Here is an 18,199-nt window from a genome sequence, read left to right as displayed (position 1 = left end):
TCAAGAAAATTCCCTACAGACTTGCCTACAGGCCATCTTATGGAGGCATTTTCTCAATCGAGGGTCCTCTTCCCAGACAACTCTAGCTTGTGTCAAATTAACAAAAAACTAACCAGGACAAGGTGTTTAGGAGAACATTCTGGGCTAGAGCAATGCTGGAGACGAAGGAAGGCTGTGAGTAAACAAGTTTACCTGGTTGTATGTTGATCCGGGAGCACTTGGAAGCCAGTACAAGGTCCCTGGGGTGTGATTTAGAGAGATTCGGGAACATGGAAGATCTGACCAGTGAGCGAGTTTTCAAAATGGTATCTCCAAGGAATCCAGAGACAATACGAAGAGTCAGTGGAGGTGGTGGGTTTGGAACTGAGGGAGCTGAATGGGAAGTTACTGTAGTAGTCTGAGAATGGGAACGGAGCAGCAGCCGTGTTGGGGAACACCTGTCTTGTAGTAGTTGAAAGGTAAAGCAGGAACGTTGTGAGTTAGAGAGCACCCTGGGTTACACAGAAAGATGCTGGGATGAGAATAGGACAACAAAGCATTGACTCCGCACTGCTCGTTCCTGGGTTCCCCATCACTGAACAAAGTCAAGTGACATGCAAACCCCTAGTCCCAGGGCCTTTCCTCCTGTCCCTAGCAACCTGGTCATTACCCCTTCACCTGTCTTTCATGTCACCAGCTGACAACTCCAGGTGTATTGGGACGACCTACTAAAACTGCCATAGCCACAGTCCTGTGGCCTCTAGACAAGGGGTAGTTTCCATTTTGTGTGTCTGTACCCTGTACCCTGATCCGTGTCACTTATTTAAAAATCGTTTATTGAGGAAGGGACGGAAGGTGATTTGTGGAGTATGACTCTATCCCCAGCACTGGAGGTGGGGGTGGGGGTGTGTGCATTTCCTTACTTAAAGGATGTCAGTGTGAGAACACTTTTCTTTTATAAACATCTACTAAAAACCTGGTAGGCATAATTATTAATAAGATGTGTGTATTTCAAGTTGTGAAAGGACACTTAGGGCTGTCTCTGAAAATGCCCTGTGCAAGGGTAGAGGCACCCAGGGCCTTTCTGTCACCTGGGCATTGGCAAATCAGCTATGCTTTATTCACTCGCTGATCCTTACTACCCTACCTCTCATAGACTCTGGGTTCGCAGTGAGCCAGGCTCGCCGGTAAGTACGTGCCACGTGGTCAGTGCTAGGGAGGGAAAACACAGGAGACTGAGGATGGTGGAAGTCGGGCCTCTGTTGGTTTTTGGAACACTTGAATGTGTCTCTATCATGAAAGTGATCTCACCGTAGATAATCTAAAACAATACCCCTTCCCATTTTTTAAGTAAGAAAGGATGACCCAGAGGTCACATAGTCTTGAGTGGAACTGGAACCGAGGCAAAGGATTTTTTTTAACCTTACTTTATTTTTGCAACTGATGCATAAAATCTTAAAATGACACATATACCACATGGTAGTTAAATACATAAGTGCATTGTAAAATGAGGGCATAGGTTCTTATTGTGGTTCATAGTGAGTGTTTGCGTTTGTATTGCTGTTTGTTTAAACATTCCTTTTGCAATGAAAGCTGAATTTAGAAAACAAAGTTTAGTAGTCAGAAAACACCTTTGAAAGCAACATCCGTACCCCTTTTAATCTAGTGTTGACAGAAGTCCATGGTAAATGCTCAGTGATTGTCAAGGGGTGGGTTGAGCTTCCGAGATAGCTGTTCTGTGGATGAGTGTCATCAGGACTGAGGCAGCTTGGCAGATGTAAGGTGGCAGGCAGCCTCAGGTGGACCAGGGCATTATCTCATCAACACTTCAACTGTGTTACACCCCTTCCACACTTCGGTATGAAATCTCTAACCTAAAACTTCTCTCTGGTTTTTAAACTATCTGCAATCATCATTTTCCTGCAGAAAGCAGAAAGGAAATGGGAAGAAAAAAGGCAAAATCTGGAACACTATAACGGGAAAGAGTTTGAGAAGCTGCTGGAAGAAGCTCAGGCCAACATCATGAAGTCAATTCCAAACCTGGAGATGCCTCCAGCTTCCGGCCCAGTGCCGAAGGCCGAAGCCACAGTGGACAAGCTGGAGTCGTCAGGTAAGGGCCAGCCCACAGCAGGCCTTGCAGAGATGTTCAGGCTCTCACACACATAGGCTCTTGTGAGACAACATGGCCATGTATCATTTTCTGCAGAATCTCAGTAGCTCAGCAGGAAAAGTCACTTGCCAGCAAGCCTGACAACCTGAGTTCATCCCCAGAGTCGATGTAGCAGAAGGCTGTCCTCTGACCTCCACGTGCAGGCCAGATAGTATTCCACACAATACACTGTCTCTACAAAAGAAATTTCCTGAGGAGGTCAAGACACTGGATGGGTCATTATTCTCCAAAGCTGGATTCTCTCCTCAGGTCCCTGGAGAGAATTTCTGACTCACCTCATTACATTTCTACCTTGTATACCTGCCTTCCTTGTTGTTGATCTTTTCACAGTCTGTTGGTGTTTAATATAATTCTCATAATCTTTCCTTATTTATGCACCACAAATATAGAGCATATTTTGTAAAGATGTCTCATTTTCATTTTTTTACCTTCAGATTAAAATATTCTCAGTGGGCAGCGCTAGTGCATGCCTTTAATCCCAGAACTTGGGAGGCTGAGGCAGGTGGGTCTCTGATTTTGAGGATATCCAGGGCTACACAGAAAAACCCTGTCTCAAGAAATCAAAAGTAAATAAAAACAAAACAAAAAAATCCCTGCATAAATTATTCAGTTACCAACATGAATGTTTTTATTCAGTACATTACCATTTCATACTTAACAAAAAACATTATCAGAAATAGTTCACTAATATACAGGCCACCCACAATGCGTAGCAGTTACCTGTAGCTGTGAATGCTGGTTTCTATCAGTGTGTGTGTATGTGTGTGTGTGTCTGTATGTGTGTGTGTGTGTGAGAGAGACAAATGTCATTGTTTTTATGCATTTTTGCTAGTGAAACAATAGTCTACATACAGGTCTTATAAAACCTTTATGGGTATATTGTTAAACTACACAGGTAATGAGTAGATAGGAAAAGCTTGATGGAAAATTTGAACACCACAGCCTCAGTCATTGCTAAATAAAAATTATTCAGTAGATATTTATTTAAAACATCAGGTAAAGATTTGTTCAAGAGTCTTGCAGTAAATGAGAGAGACATATCAGGGCTGGAGAGATCCTTGCTAAGCTGACAAGAATGTCTGCTAAAACTAGGCTCGTTAGCCAGGTCAGACTCTAGCCAAGGAGACTGAAGGACTTGATGAAGCTCACAGAGCACTGAGAAGACAGGCCTCTACTGTCAACCTTGGCAATCCCTGGATGGATGCTCAAAGTCAAGGCAACCCTCCCAGTTGGGCAGGGTCCACCTATCATCTACATCATGGACAGCCTTGAATCCACACCCCTCTAGGAAAAACCACTTGCTTTTCATCTCAATGACTTACCCAAGTCTTCATTATAATTCAAAGTAGAAACTGAAGGGCCTTCTCAAAACAAGTCTCAGTTTCACAGAAAAGTAAAATATAACCCTAGGAGTCCAGGTAAAGTCCAGAGAGAAGAAAACTCCAGAAACCAGTTGTGGGTTTTGGTTTGGTGAGCCTGTGGGGCTCAGGTAGAGGAGGGGCAGAAGCCAGGCTGTTGGGCTAACTTTTGAGTGAGAAATGGTCAAGAGATACCCATGTCCCCTAATATTGCTGTTAACTCTAATTTATAATTGTGTCCCCCACATTGCCAGCAAGACATCTTTCCTAACCCTTCACCATGTCCCTTCTCCCCAGAGTCCCACTTCTTCCTTGCTTTATTCTTTGTCCCCATTTCCTCTCTACCTCTCCTTTCTTTAACTAGTCTCTGTCCTCATAGCTATGTAAACTCTTATTGATAATACTGTTTCAGGCTGCAATTGGAGACTTTGGAAGCCTGGCAAAGGGTTTGGAACTTAACTTTAGTTCCCCAATTTTTTCACTTTTTTAGTGCCCCTCAGTTTTTGTACATACCAAGAAACTCTTTTAATAATAAATCTACTAATTTGTATTTCATTCACAATATGCCAAAGATTGTATATATGTCATTTAATTCCCAAAACACCCCCAATGGAAAGTCTATTGTTGTAATATGTTGTATGTAGTATGTAAGAGATGAGAGAACTGAGTTAGCAAGAAGGGAGGTCACATATGCAGGGACTTCTGGGAGTTAAATTCAGTTTGCTGTCAAGGCTGTCCCCTTAATCTTTGGTCCCTGGTGAGAACAGAGTTTGTAAGTCTAATTGCAATGCGTTTGTACACACTAGATATATGTTGAAAAGAGATTATCTTTGAAATGGCATACTCTTTTCCAGAAGATTCTCCAAATTCTGAGCAGGAATTGGACAAGCTAGGGGGAAAGTCACCTCCTCCTCCGCCCCCACCCCCTCGGCGAAGCTACCTGCCTGGGTCAGGACTCACCACCACGAGGTCTGGCGATGTGATCTACACCGGCAGAAAGGAGAACATGTCTAAGGTCTGGCGGGTTGAATCCTGGCAAACTGGTTTCTGGGTGCCCACAGTTCTGTCTGAACATTAAAAAAACAAAACAAAGCAAGCAAACAAACAAAAGAAAGAGTAGTGATTCAACTCATCTAGGTCCCCAGAAAATGCCTCAGATGAAGAATTTCGGCCAGTGCAATTGGACTAGCCTATGCTAGCCTTATGTGACTTTTAATGGGGCAATATGAAATGCAGATCACCAGCTACCTTCCCTAGCGGGGGCACCATTAACTTAAAGGGGACGGGGAGTTAGAAAGAAAGACGGTCTTACCAAGGTAATAAATCAGTAGACACAGCTACTGGTGGGTGTCTGTATGAAAAGCTGGTAAGTGAGCTTAGCTTACATTTGGAAAGCCTTGTCCCTTGTGTTAAATGAGAAAGTACAATTTCCAATTGGAAATGCGATGTGGGGAGGGCCTTTTGTAAATGTGAGGGGATTTACAATTTTATAATTCTTCAAACCATTCACCAATGTGACAACTTAAGTAAATAAACCCAAATGCAAGGAAATGAAACAGCTTTTTGGCCAGAAGAGCCAGAGTCAAAGAGGTAATGAGAATCTATGTAGTCTGACCTAAGGGTCTTACACCAGTGTCTGTGGTCTGAATCCCTTATAGGTGAGCAGTGAAGACTCTGGGCCAACCCCACAGACTAGAGCCACAAAGTGTCCCACAGAGGAACCTGCCTCAGCCTGGGCCCCATCCCCACCACCAGTCCCTACCTCTTCTTCCAAGGATGAGGAGGAAGAAGAAGGAGACAAAATCATGGCAGAACTCCAGGTATGTAGCTGAGGAGACTCCTGGATACTGGCTCTTTGCCTTGTCATCTCGGCTCCTCAGGCCATGGAGCCCACAGGTTTGTTAACTGGACAATGCTCGTCAAGGGTACTGAAGCTAGTGTATGTTAGTTGTGTCTTTTAATCCTGGCTTGTTTTTCCAAGATGAGAGCCAACTATCTCTCTGGGCACTTGGAAGATGTGTGAATAGAGACTATTTTTAAAACAGTTCTGTAAAGCTTACATAGAAAAATCAGTTGTAGACACTTCCCTATCTAGGTGATAGGAAGAATCTATTCTTTGCCATTTTCCTTGGCCTATTAGAGAGTATTCTATTGGGTTCTTTTTTGGTTTTAATATTTAATGTCATAGCTCTTTGCTAGGACTGAGAATGGGTGACAGAGTATACCCAAGGCCATCCCATGTTCCTGTCATGAATGTGAGTCTTCCCTGCTAGCATGTCCTGAGAACACACCTCATTAGATAACATACATAATTCCTAGACCAAACTCAGGATCTTTTTGACTCTCACTTTTTAGGGGCATTTTTGCTTCTCAGAAACTGTACCCTTTGAGGGACTCAAAAAACATGCTGTCTTTTCACCACTGTCCATGTGGTTTGGTGCAGCTCAGTGAATCTAATTTCTTCATGTGGAATGAAGAAAACGTTAAGCCATGACTATTTTGTGATGCTGAGTCTACTCTGGTTTTCTTGGTATCCATGGTGATAGCTGCCAAAATGAGCTCCTTGCATATCATAAGGAAAATGGACTGCTGAAGTGTTGCATTGGGTGGTGAACCCTTTGAATACTTACACAAGCTCACAGAGTGTCCTGGGTCAAGCCCTCCACCAAGTAAACTCCATGTATTCTTAGAATGGTCAGGAACTTACTATCAGGAAACAGTTTTATAGTTAGTGACCATTAGGTTTTTTAATGTTTCAGTCTTAGCCCTCTAATAGGAACCATGTATTTGTCATAGACACTTGTAGCCACCATTCGAGATGACCTCTCACACACTGAGAGTCCTTTGTCTTCAGTGTCTTCTGTGATGCTCCCTTTCCAGGGAGTGGGGAATCTGGTATCTGGCTTCTTGTTCTGTAAGTGGCTATTTATAATAGAGGCTTCTATAGCTCAGTAGGTCCAGTTAGTTTGCCTATGTGTGCTCTCGAGTCAGACCCCAAGCACAACAAGGAGACTCTTCAAGTTCCCTCTAAGGGTAGTTTCCATTAAATAGTGTCCTGTGTTCAGGTGATCAGGCATCAGAAGAAACAACTCAGAGGACATAGTAGGTAGTCTCAGTAGGCAGGAGGCCTGTAGATAAGCCAAGCATACCTAGGACAAGCCAGGAATTAGTTTTTAAGGAATAGATAGCATGGAGGGCAAAGATGTCCAAAACAGAGAGACAAGTGTTGAAGGCAGAAGAGGGTCCCTGTCCAGATGTTGGGGCAGATGCTAGAATGTTCACTTGGCAAAGTCACAAATTCTTCTTTCTGCCTACCGAGGTGTTTCCAGATGTCAGCATTTGACACATACAAACTATTAGGCAATTGTTTAAGATTATTCATTTCAATAAGTTTTTTAATGCTAACTGCGCATTAGAATTACTGGAGCATTTGTGTGGAAAATGCCCTACAACTCAGAGATTCTTACTTCCTAGTCCTCTTGAGTGAGGCCTGTAGCACTGGTGGTGGGTAATTGCATAGCCATGAGGACTGCTGATGCAAAGCAGCCTTGGACTGTTATCAGCTGCCTCCACAGCCTCAGTGTCAAGACTCCCCAACCCTGCCATCTGATAAACAGAAGCCGCACTGCTGCTCTTCATCTACAAACTCGTCTCCCTGGCCCTGCTCATGGAGCCAGCTGCTGGCCCCACGGTTATGTCCAGAGCTCACAGCTCCTTGGCCATCCGTGTCCACGCGGTGCTAAAAAGCGTGCATTACTTGGAAAGAAGCAACAGAGCAGGGTGGGGTCTATGACTGGTTCAGAGAATGAACAGGTGTGCATTATTTCTTCTTAAATTGAAAACATCTTGTAAGTTTTCTTCCTGCAATCCTAATAAAGCTGATAAGAAATGAAGAACATAAAGACGTCTTCTCATCTTGATTTGTTTATATATTTGCCAACATGAAAAGGTCAAGACAAAAAGCAACACTAAGACAAATCAAGTTAACTTGAGAGCATTTTTTTCCCCTTTGATGCTAGATACTGAGCCTATTGTTTCATACCTGCCTGGCATGTACCTGTCATCAAGCCACACCTCAGCCCAAGGGTATTAGTAGTTTTTAGGGCTCTGTCCATCTCATGTTTATAAGGAAGTTTTTGCTTAGAGCTCAGCCAGGGACCAGCTTCAGGCCCTGTGAGACAGGATCTCAGAATGCTGCCTCCTAGCAGGAGGCCGCATGCAGGACCAGGGCTGGGGACCCCATGTCTTTGGATTCCCGCCTCTTTTTCTGCTCCATCTGTTCGGACCCCTGTTAACCTCAGTATTTTAATTCCTTAGGCATTCCAGAAGTGTTCCTTTACGGATGTAAATCCAAACAGTCATGCTGAGCAGTCCCGAGCTGACCCTAAAGACAGTAGGCCAGGCGCCACAGCCCCACCCAAGGAGAAGAAGGTAACACGTGGTAGCTCTCCGTTGATCGCACAGTCAGACAGTCCTGCCCTGCTCTGCTACTAACACGGCACTCCTGCACTTGACACCTTGCACTTTGCCTTCCTGTGTTGCTCTCTCCCTTTTCCTTTTAAACTAATAGAGATACAGGTGTTTAGAGTGAGATTAGGAAAATCTGGCTCAGGTCTCCAGAGTGAGCACTGTTCCCCTGTGAGTACCACACAACAGCATCTCCAAAAGTAAGACAATAGCTTCCCAAAATATAGAGTATTTACCTTCCAAGTTCTAGACCAGCTCATTGGAAACAACAAACAAACACATACGCGCGCACGCGCACACACACACACACACACACACACATACACACACACACGCACACACACACAAAGAAAAAAAACAGAAATAATAAATAAACAAATGCAAGTTTTTCTCATTTTCAACATATCTCATGGAAGTTTAGAATTATAGAAACATACCCATATACACATTGAAGTGTGCCAAACGGGATCCTGGCAAACTACCGCCAATTTTCAAGGTATATATTTTTTTAAGCTAGTTACATATAGCTTTAATGCTAAAATAATATACTTGTGACTTCAAAGAGGAGTCTGAACTGTGTAGCAAATCATCCATCCATGCTGAGGAGAAAGCTGTTGGCACCAGTGTCAGAGCTACAGCGGAATCCAGAGTTTTTGGGATTTGGGGATTCAGAGCCATCAAACCTTAATTAAGGACCAAAAGTTTAACCAACTCAAGTCCTAACACTTCCCACCAGAAAACTTAAATTTCAGAACTGAGGGATGCTACTTTATTTTTTTTCCATTTTTTAGAGTTTTTTTTTGTTACTTTGTTTTAAATAAAGAGAAATAATAGTAACAACAACAACAAAAAGCTGCAAGGTAGCCTACTATCTACTCCACCTGGATCCCTTGACTCTTATATAAGCAAACTCAGTGAGGTAGATCTATCAGACCACAGAGGGAAAATCTAACAGCCTTCAAGGGACCTGCTGAGCTCTGGCCCACCGCCATCACAGAGCCCTAGTGTGAAGTGATCTGCCTGAAGCGGACAGATGAGATTGTCAGAGGGTGTCTTTATACACCGGGAGGTTATGAGACAATGACAGACAAAGCTGTCTCACACAGAAAACTAAACCCATGAAATCACCCCAGACATAGGTTGCTTGTTCAGTGTGTGGAATTTCCCTAGACTACTTTATTACTACTAACTTGTAGAAGGCCCCTGGCAGGGCCTGGGATGTCGTGTTTGGACCAATGTGACCATTCTAGAACACTAAGTGGGAAAGTTCCTACCTCCCAAAGGTCCCCTCTGAAGACCAGCGTCACATTGGAGACTTTGTCTAGTTGGTTCTGATGCTGCATGGAGTTCTTGTCTCACAGTTTGAAGTCTATACCTGTTGATAACACTGATTGGAAGCAAGTTGCCATGGGAATGCCAGTGGGCCATTGTTGAGTACCCAACACTGGGTTTGCTTGCAGGCTAGGTACTCATTTTGGATCATTTCACTAAACAGATGAATCACTTCACAATAGGCAGAACTATCAGACTTACCCCCAGTTTTTATCATTACTAACCTCTTTGTGGCCTACTCATCTACCTTCCATAACTTAAATATTTTCTTCATTGTTTTTCCTCCAACCCTCATGAAGCTCCACCCTGGTACTTCACATTTACAGTTTCCTCATGACTCTATCTGTTTATTATTCATACATATGGAGCATGCTTCTCCAGCTATTTATATTATTTAATCATGGGGCTCATAAGCAAAGATGGTTGGTTGTCTTTCATGCAAAATTGTGACCATCCACGGCTAAGAAATCACTGTCAATTTTCTTGAAGTCCGTATGCTTGCTTTGATGTATTTATTCCCTTTTTTCCCCTAGCCCATTGATAAAACACAACTGTCCATGTGACATTCAAACTAGTCTTCAACTCAGTTACTTTCTGCTGGAGTAGTCCCACCACTAAATTGTATTCAAATACCCATATTTCAGAGTAATACTGGAAACATTTAACAGAGGACTTTGTGTGGCCCTTACCAACCAGTACAGATGCCAGTCCATCCTTTTCCCCCTCCCCTACCCCTGGTAAATGAACCTGGCAGGGGACTTGAGTTTATACACTTCCAATCCTTTCTTTAATTCAGAGAGCAAACTTTTACCTGGGTCCTAGTGAAATATACCAACTCCATGTTTGGAACTGAAGTGTTGGACTGGATTCTCACTAAATATTCTTCTTAAAATCTTTTGTGTGTGTGTGTGTGTGCTACATTAATTGCTTTATAATCTGAATTTAAAATCCCACAGAAAAACTTACATTCTATTGCAGCAGCAGTACTGTCCCTGTCTGGGGAACCCATGGGGAACAGACAAGTTAACAGGTGGTGGTGACTGGTGGCGAGTGCATTTCGTTCTTTGTCATTAATGGTGTTCCATGTGGTTAATGCTGACCCGTTGTTTGTGTTATTCCTTGAATGTGTGTGACTATTCCTTCCATTCTAAACCAGGGCAATAGTATTAACTTTGACACAGCCTGGGTTACTGTGCTTTGTGATATTGTCATTGCTTTAACCAAACAGCCATCATTGGGATTGTATTCACCTTGTAACTTCCTCTTGGTGTTCTACAGCTAGAAGGGCCAGCAGCAGTACCCCAAGAGGAGAAAGCATCCTAATATTAGGGATAGGTAGGGTCTGGGGCTACTCATCCAGCCAGGCTAGAAAATAGTACCCTTAGAAGAAATGCTCTGATTACCTGGATCCTCACTGCTCTTGGGGCCTTCAACTCTGAATCTTAGTGAGATCCCCCCCATGACCATCTTTACATCTTAAAATATAAAGAATAAAAGCTATGTCATAAAATGCAGAGAATAAAAACTGACATGACATCACAACCACCATCTTGGCCTCAGGTGCCTGCTTTTTAGTTTTAGTTTTAGATTATAATCATGTACCATGTAACATAATGTTTTGGTGAGCAATGGACAATGTCTGCAATAGTAACCCAATGGGGTCCTAACTGATGTCAGTCATCCCCATCACACAGTTGTGCTGAGGTGGTTTGTGCTGGACTACACACATCTACTTGATGCTGATGTATGAAAGAGACAGTTGCCTCTGCTGCCTGATGGGATAAGGATAGTAAAAGCTGTCACTGGTTCATGTAACTTTCTATACTTTTCATCGCTGTCTTAGAGTATACTTCTAGTTATGTGAAAACCAAAAGTCACAGTAACACAGTAACTACCCAGACAGCAACTTTGTGTGCTAGTTTGTTGGATCAGTCCAGAGTATCCTGAGGCCACACACTGTGGTAGCCTAGCCATCTGCTGAGTGTGAGCACATGCTAAGATGTTTACATAACAGAATCCCTCCGTGACTCATTTGTCAAGACATGTCCCTGTTGTTGAGGACGGCATGCTGCAAATTTAGATGCAATCATCGTGCCTGTTATTCACTTGAAGGTTATTTGAACACACTGATGACCTGCAAAGACATTTTCAATCTGTCACTGGACCACGGAAGAAAAAAATTTTTTTTGGTCCCAGTGTGTGGCAGCCAACCCAAAGAGAACTCCTTATAGGCTGATTTCCATAAACGAGTTTGAAGGGACATTTTAAAAATCTGCTCTTGTTCCTTGGTTTATAGGCAAAACAAAAACAAAACCTGAGGTACGGAGATGTAAAATAAAGGATGTGTCCAAAGTCATGTCATTAAGAAGCAGATGGGTACCAGAATACTAATCTCTGCTCGCCCCACCCACAGTGTGCCTCCTACGGTGCTGGTTTTAGATTCCACTAAGATCATAGACAGTCAGGCATTGAAAAGAGAGTTGTTAATGGCCTACTCATTCTCTTACCTCCTCCCCCATAAAATTGGAAATACTTGAAATATTCCACTAATGGAGACTTTCATCTTGTGCAAACCCAGGGCAGTTTTGGAGGCTGGAGAACAAAGCAGTGCCAGGTAAACAGAGCTGTAGGGTTCGGGTTGGTGTTTAGCACATGTGCTTGGGCCACACGCGTGTTTGGAAGTGTAATTAAACGATAGTTATAGTCCACTTTGGGGAGCATGTGGTTTTGTGGAGTAACATGTCCTACACTATTCTACCAGAATTTGGAATTTTTCCATGAAGATGTACGAAAATCTGATGTTGAATGTGAAAATGGCCCCCAAGTGGAATCTCAAAAGGTGAGTTTGCCACATCTGGGGTCCAACTGATGTCACACAGTTTAATTACCTCCCCTTGCAGATGTTTTTCTGATTAATGTGTGTGGTTTCCTTTTTCTCCTTTGCCTCTCAGGTTACTACAGGGGCTCTAAGACCTAGTGGCCCTCCCATGTGGGAAAGAGCAATGGTGACTAGTATGCCTGACACAGCAAGAACACCAGAATGTAGAGCTGACACCTTCATGGAGGAAAATTCCACACCCAATAAGAACATGTTCAGAGACAGTAGAAATTATTCCCAGAAAAATGTGCCTAAGGTCAATTTTAATTTCACTGGCATGAATTCATTAGAAGGGGAAATCAACAAGGGGCCTAAGGTCTCAGGACTACAGCGTGCTATTCCTGACAGTGAGAATCAGAAGTTGAATTCTGGAAAGACAAGAGAGACAGGCCAACAAGGACAAGAAAATACAGATAAGAGTCACATTCCTCCCCCAACTAGGTCAGCAGAATTAAGTATTCATGATGCCAAAACACAAGATCATGATGCTCTCATGACAGATCTTGGCCAAGTTGTCCTAAGATCCAAGGTGGGTAGACACACTAATATGAACACTAATGGGGATGGAGAATCAACCCCAAGTTCTCCCAGTGAGGAACACACAGCCACTGATAACATCGCCTTCATGATCACCAAAACGGCTGTCCAGGTGCTATCCAGTGGGGAGGTCCATGACATTGTGAGTCAAAAGGGAGAAGACGTACAGACCGTTAATATTGATGCAAGAAAAGAGACAACCTCTCAGCAAGAAGGGACTGACGGTGAAGAGCCAGTTGTGTGCCTAGACAAGAAACCAGTGATCATCATTTTTGATGAACCCATGGACATCCGATCTGCATATAAGAGACTTTCAACCATCTTCGAGGAATGTGATGAGGAATTAGAGAGAATGATGACAGAGGAAAAGATAGAGGAGGAGGAGGAAGAGGATGAAAATGGAGACACTGGAGTCCAGACCTCTCCCCAAATGTCTCTTAAGCAGGTTGACTCAGGAAGTGGTAGCAGGGGACAAAAGGCAGAGACACAATGTCAGCCCCAACCCCTGTTCGCAGAGACGCAGACTCTGGGAGGGCAGGAAGTTCATAAAGCCGAGCAGAGGAAGCTTAGCTCAGGAGAGTCTCCAAACTGGGGAAACAAGTATGACATGACCGATGACCAGTTTGAGAGCCCCAAGAAGAAGTTTAAGTTCAAGTTCCCTAAAAAGCAGCTTGCTGCTCTTACACAGGCAATCCGCACAGGAACCAAGACGGGAAAGAAAACCCTGCAGGTGGTGGTCTATGAGGAAGAGGAGGAGGACGGCACTTTGAAACAGCACAAAGAGGCCAAGAGGTTTGAGATTACCAGGTCACAGCCTGAAGATGCCCCGAAAACCATGGCTAGGAGGCAAGAGCAGCGCAGTCTTGAAGGCACAGCTCCAATTTCAAGGACGGATGAGATTAGGAAAAGTACTTACCGAACGCTGGACAGCCTGGAGCAGACCATAAAGCAACTTGAAAATACAATCAGTGAAATGAGCCCCAGGGCCCTAGTTGATACCCCGTGTTCTTCCAACAGAGATTGTGGTGCAAGCTTGCCCCACATAGCCCAAGAGGGCTCTCCCCGGTCTTTGCTAGTTCTGGATGAAGTATCCCCTGCCCCAGAGCCCCCCACGTCCATATCTTCAGCTTCACGTAAGGTATCTTGGTCTGTGGAAAATCGAAAAACCCAGCCTGCTTCTTAAGCCTGTCATAATCACAGTAGCAAAAGGTGTCTTGTGGATTAATTGCTTCCTTTCAGGTGGCTCGCGTTTTTTTTTGTCTATTCGTCATGTATCCGTCTCTCCTCCCTTCTCCGTCGCCTTCCAAAAACAACCGGCAACTAGGTGTCTAACAGCTAATCGATCCTGTTTGTGCCTCTGTTGCTGATTGGTGTTGGGTCCGTATCAGGAAGCGGGGTCAGCCGCGTGCTGTTGGTACTCACATTAAAATCCAATTGATCCGTAGTGAGCTGTTGATTCTGTTTGATTCTTCTGATTAACCCAGTCGGTGTCTCCTGGGTCTGTCCTGCATGTAGGGCACTAGCTTCTCATTTGGCCTTCTCTGCACACAACGGGGCAGTGTCAGTCATGGCCCACTCACCTTCTTCTCTTTGTCTCCCCTCTCTCGCTGGTCCTCCCCCAGGGCTCCAGTACCACCCCACAGACAAGCCGGATGCCAGTCCCCATGAGTTCTAAGAACAGACCCGGAAGCCTGGATAAGCCAAGCAAACAATCCAAACTGCAGGATCCCCGCCAATACCGTCAGGTAGTCTTACCTTAAACCAAATTTTGGATGGACACGATTGCAATTAAGAAGCCAGTTGCTGACTTAGTTTATACCAAATACTGTGTTTTCTTTGTGAGATATCATTTACATCCTGGATCTGGGGGCATGAAGAAAGTCTAAAAAGAACCTGTGTTAAACTTTTCACCACACTCTTGCATGCTTACAATAAAACGTCTTTTCCTTTGTGACTTCAGACCTTAACTGTTAACACATGGTGCCAGGCCAGTGGTGGTTTCTTTGCTGAATGTAGTTCTTCATCAAAACCTCTTGGGAAACAGAGACAAACCAACCTGTCGCTGAACTGCTCTTAAGTCACCACTACTAACATCTGTGTTGACTGCATTGCTTTAAAATCACATTAACTGTCCCACATTAAGAGCACAATCACACTCCCCACCCCAGTAACAGTCCCCATGCATGGCTGATTGGCACCGTGGATGCCCGTGGAATGCGTGATGTGTGGTCGTCCTCTCTGTCGCTTCCGTACCTCCTTTGCTATGTGCATGGGTGGTTTGAGCCAGGTCCAGATAAGCACAAAACTTAGCTCAGGCCGCGGACTGTATGTTGTTTTTCTTTTTCTGAATGGTTCTCAAAGGGGCTGTGTTGCCAGGCCCTGTGTGTTGGTCGTGTTACCAGCTTTCTGACAGAGTGTCTCCCGCCATCTTTGTTTGCAGGCTAATGGAAGTGCTAAGAAAGCTGGTGGGGATTGTAAGCCAACTTCCCCCTCCTTACCTGCTTCTAAGATTCCAGCCCTTTCTCCCAGCTCTGGGAAAAGCAGTTCTCTACCCTCTGCTAGTGGTGACAGCTCTAACCTCCCCAGTGCACCTGCCACTAAACCATCGATTGCTTCCACCCCTCTCAGCCCCCAAGCAGGACGGTCCACTCACTCCACCTCCCTCATCCCCTCTGTCTCTAATGGCTCCTTAAAGTTTCAGAGCCCGCCTCATGCAGGTAAAGTTTCGTTTGCACTGCAGGCTCAAAATGGCCGAGCTGCCCCTACTTCCTCCTCCTCCTCATCCCCTCCCTCCCCTGCCTCCCCTACCTCCCTGAACCAAGGTGCCAGGGGCATCAGGACCATCCACACTCCTAGCCTCGCCAGCTACAAAGCACAGAATGGAAGCTCAAGCAAAGCCACCCCATCCACAGCAAAGGAAACTTCCTAAAGGCCAGATCCTATTAGGCACAAGGTGGAGTCACACTCTTGTTTTTAATTTTCAGCATCTGGAACAACTGTTTTCACAAGAGAATGTACCATAGTGCTGTACTGATCAAGGCTTCATGCAAAGTATGTGCTAAATACCGAGTTGATAGATTGCAGTCAAGCTTGTTTTTTCTACTCTGTTGCTGTCGTAATTGCATAGTGTTTACTGTCTAGATTCAATACCTATTAAATGAAGAAAGCATGTGTTATAAAAAAGAAGAGAGAATATGGTGAGAGTGAGGAGACGTGTGAGACGAGCTGTACTATGCATGTAAAACATGTATGATTCCAGAATTTTAGTATGTTTTGTATGAAAATATTTTTCATTACGGAGACTAGAAGTGAACAGAGAGATACACATGTGTGACTATATAAATTGTAAAGCATATATTATGATATTTTCTTTTATTTTAGTGTTATTTAGCTTTATTACAGATTTCTATTTTTGTCAAAAACGTCATGGTTCCTTTCCAGATCTTTTTTGCCAAAACATTTTGATACTACAGCATTGTACATTGAAAGTAGCATGCTAGACTCTAAGCCAATGAGCTTCTACACAGCCCGTAGGAAGAAATTCAGCAAAACTCTTGCTCTGCCACCAAAAGTATGGATGATAATTTGCTAGCCCAAGCAGGTTTGTTTTCTTTTTCTTTGCTTTCTTTTTATTTTCTTCTTCCTTTTTTTTCTTAAAGAAAAACCACATTAGTATTCTATAGCAGTTTTCTTTGGAGTATCTAAACCCCTTTTTATGTTTTCTTAGACCTGGTAACCCACACTATTACATTGTGGATTTTAAAATGTACACCTCTGTATGGTTCTGTACACTGAGGAACTTTTGTAAATATATAAATATAAACAGACATCAAAATACTGTATGTGACAGCACATAGAGTAGTTTTCCCACACCAAAGTTACTTTTTATGCATGCTCTAAGCGTCTCTTGGGATGGGCAGAAATGGGATTATCCATACATTTTTAAGAAGCTACAAGTTTGCACAGCTAGAGTGGTTTTGTAAATAACTGTATTTGTATAACACAGCCGTGTAACATACAGGACTGTAAGCGGAGACTTCGCAAAACTAAATAAAGGGCTGCATGCTTATTATTTTTTGTACCATGTCATTGTAACTAACTACTTCCTAGTCAGAGAGCATGTATTGCCACAGGGTCTCGGTTCTGAGTAACATGAAGCCACGTCCACTTATACACCGGTGCTTCTCCAAAAGCTCGGAGTAGCAAAGGATGAGTTCCTAATAAACTAATTGACAGTGTGGTTGTCTGAACATCATTTCCTGCCTGTCTCTTCACTAGGGCTTCTTGGGGGGTTTGGCTAACAGAAAATAAACCTGTGTATAAGTTTGCATACTCATTCATCAAAGGGGCTTTTGCTGCTTTCTTGTTTTTTATTTTTTTATTTCTAGTAAAAGTAAAAAGATTTCTTTATCACTGGGTTCGGGGTGGTTTTTTTGTTGTTGTTTTGTTTGCTTTCTTTGGCTCCCAATTTTGATTTTTTTGGTATATTCTTTTTTATTTAAATTAGAAATAAGCTTGTTTTACATGTCAATCCCAGTTCCCTCTCCCTCCCCTCCTTCCCTACCTACTCCCTATCCCATCCCCTTTTTGCTCTCCAGGAAGGGTGAGGCCTTCTATGGGGGATCATCAAAGTCTGTCACATCATTTGGAGCAGGGCCTAGGCCCTCCCCTGTGTGTCTAGGCTGAGAGAGCATCCCTCGATGTGGAGTGGGCTCCCAAAGTCCATTTGTGTCCTAGGGATAAATACTGATCCACTGCCATATTGCCCAGGCCTCCTAACTGACACCCACATTCAGGGGGTCTGGATCGGTCCTATGCTGGCTTCCCAGCTATCAGTCTGGGTCCACAAGCTCTCCCTTGTTCAGGTCAGCTGTTTCTGTGGGTTTCTCCAGCCTGGTCTTGACCCCTTTGCTCACCACTCCTCCCTCTGTGCAACTCAATTTTGAATTTTTGAAATTGTTATTTCATGTATATGAATATTCTGCTCAGGTGTGTGTCTGCATACACATTCATTCCTGGTCAGAGAGTTGTGTCAGATGCCGTGGAACTGGGGTTACAGCTGGTTGCAAGCCTCCATGTGGGGCTGGGAATCAAAGCTGGGTCCTCTGCAAGAGCAGTCAGTGAGTGCTCTCAGCAGCTGGGCCATCTCCCCAGCCTGGAGTTCTCCGATCTGAGAGAAATATTGTTGGTCTAAAGGAAATGTTCATTTACAAAGAAAGGACCGAAGACAGAGGAGAGGGCTCAGTCAGTAAAGAACTTGTCTGTGAGCACCAGGATTCTGAGTTTGCTCCCCAGAACCCACGAAAACAGCTGAGTGGTATGCCCTAGTATTGCAGCAATGCAGGTGAGTGAGACAGGCAGGTACTTAGAAACTGGCTGGCCTAACAGGTGAATTTCAGGCCAGTGAGTTAACCGTGAAGAACAGCACCCAAGATTGACCTCTGGCTGTGGCATTCATGCATGCACATACATAAATGT

The 18,199-nt window shown here is 43.9% G+C and overlaps 1 protein-coding gene across 19 annotated transcripts in view; it reads left to right on the top strand.

The window, feature by feature from the left end:
* The window catches only part of Kiaa1217 (KIAA1217 ortholog), an 806,709-nt gene extending 789,750 nt beyond the window's left edge, over positions 1 to 16,959 (top strand). For 9 of the 19 annotated variants that reach the window (XM_040755409.1, XM_040755410.1, XM_013122522.3 and 6 more), the window contains 8 exons: positions 1,906 to 2,089; positions 4,362 to 4,522; positions 5,166 to 5,327; positions 7,825 to 7,938; positions 12,068 to 12,145; positions 12,258 to 13,859; positions 14,344 to 14,466; positions 15,162 to 16,959. In XM_040755409.1, coding sequence (XP_040611343.1) covers positions 1,906 to 2,089; positions 4,362 to 4,522; positions 5,166 to 5,327; positions 7,825 to 7,938; positions 12,068 to 12,145; positions 12,258 to 13,859; positions 14,344 to 14,466; positions 15,162 to 15,650 — 2,913 coding nt within the window. In that variant the 3' untranslated portion in view covers positions 15,651 to 16,959. Of the gene's footprint in view, positions 1 to 1,905; positions 2,090 to 4,361; positions 4,523 to 5,165; positions 5,328 to 7,824; positions 7,939 to 12,067; positions 12,146 to 12,257; positions 13,860 to 14,343; positions 14,676 to 15,161 lie in introns of those variants that run through there. The other 10 variants (XM_013122528.3, XM_013122527.3, XM_013122532.3 and 7 more) reach the window with 5 other exon arrangements.
* Positions 16,960 to 18,199: the final 1,240 nt, after the last annotated feature.

The sequence above is a fragment of the Mesocricetus auratus genome, unplaced genomic scaffold (genome assembly GCF_017639785.1).
Source record: "Mesocricetus auratus isolate SY011 unplaced genomic scaffold, BCM_Maur_2.0 Super-Scaffold_100013, whole genome shotgun sequence".
NCBI classification, from domain to species: domain Eukaryota; kingdom Metazoa; phylum Chordata; class Mammalia; order Rodentia; family Cricetidae; genus Mesocricetus; species Mesocricetus auratus.
This window is presented reverse-complemented; position numbering and strand designations above follow the sequence as displayed.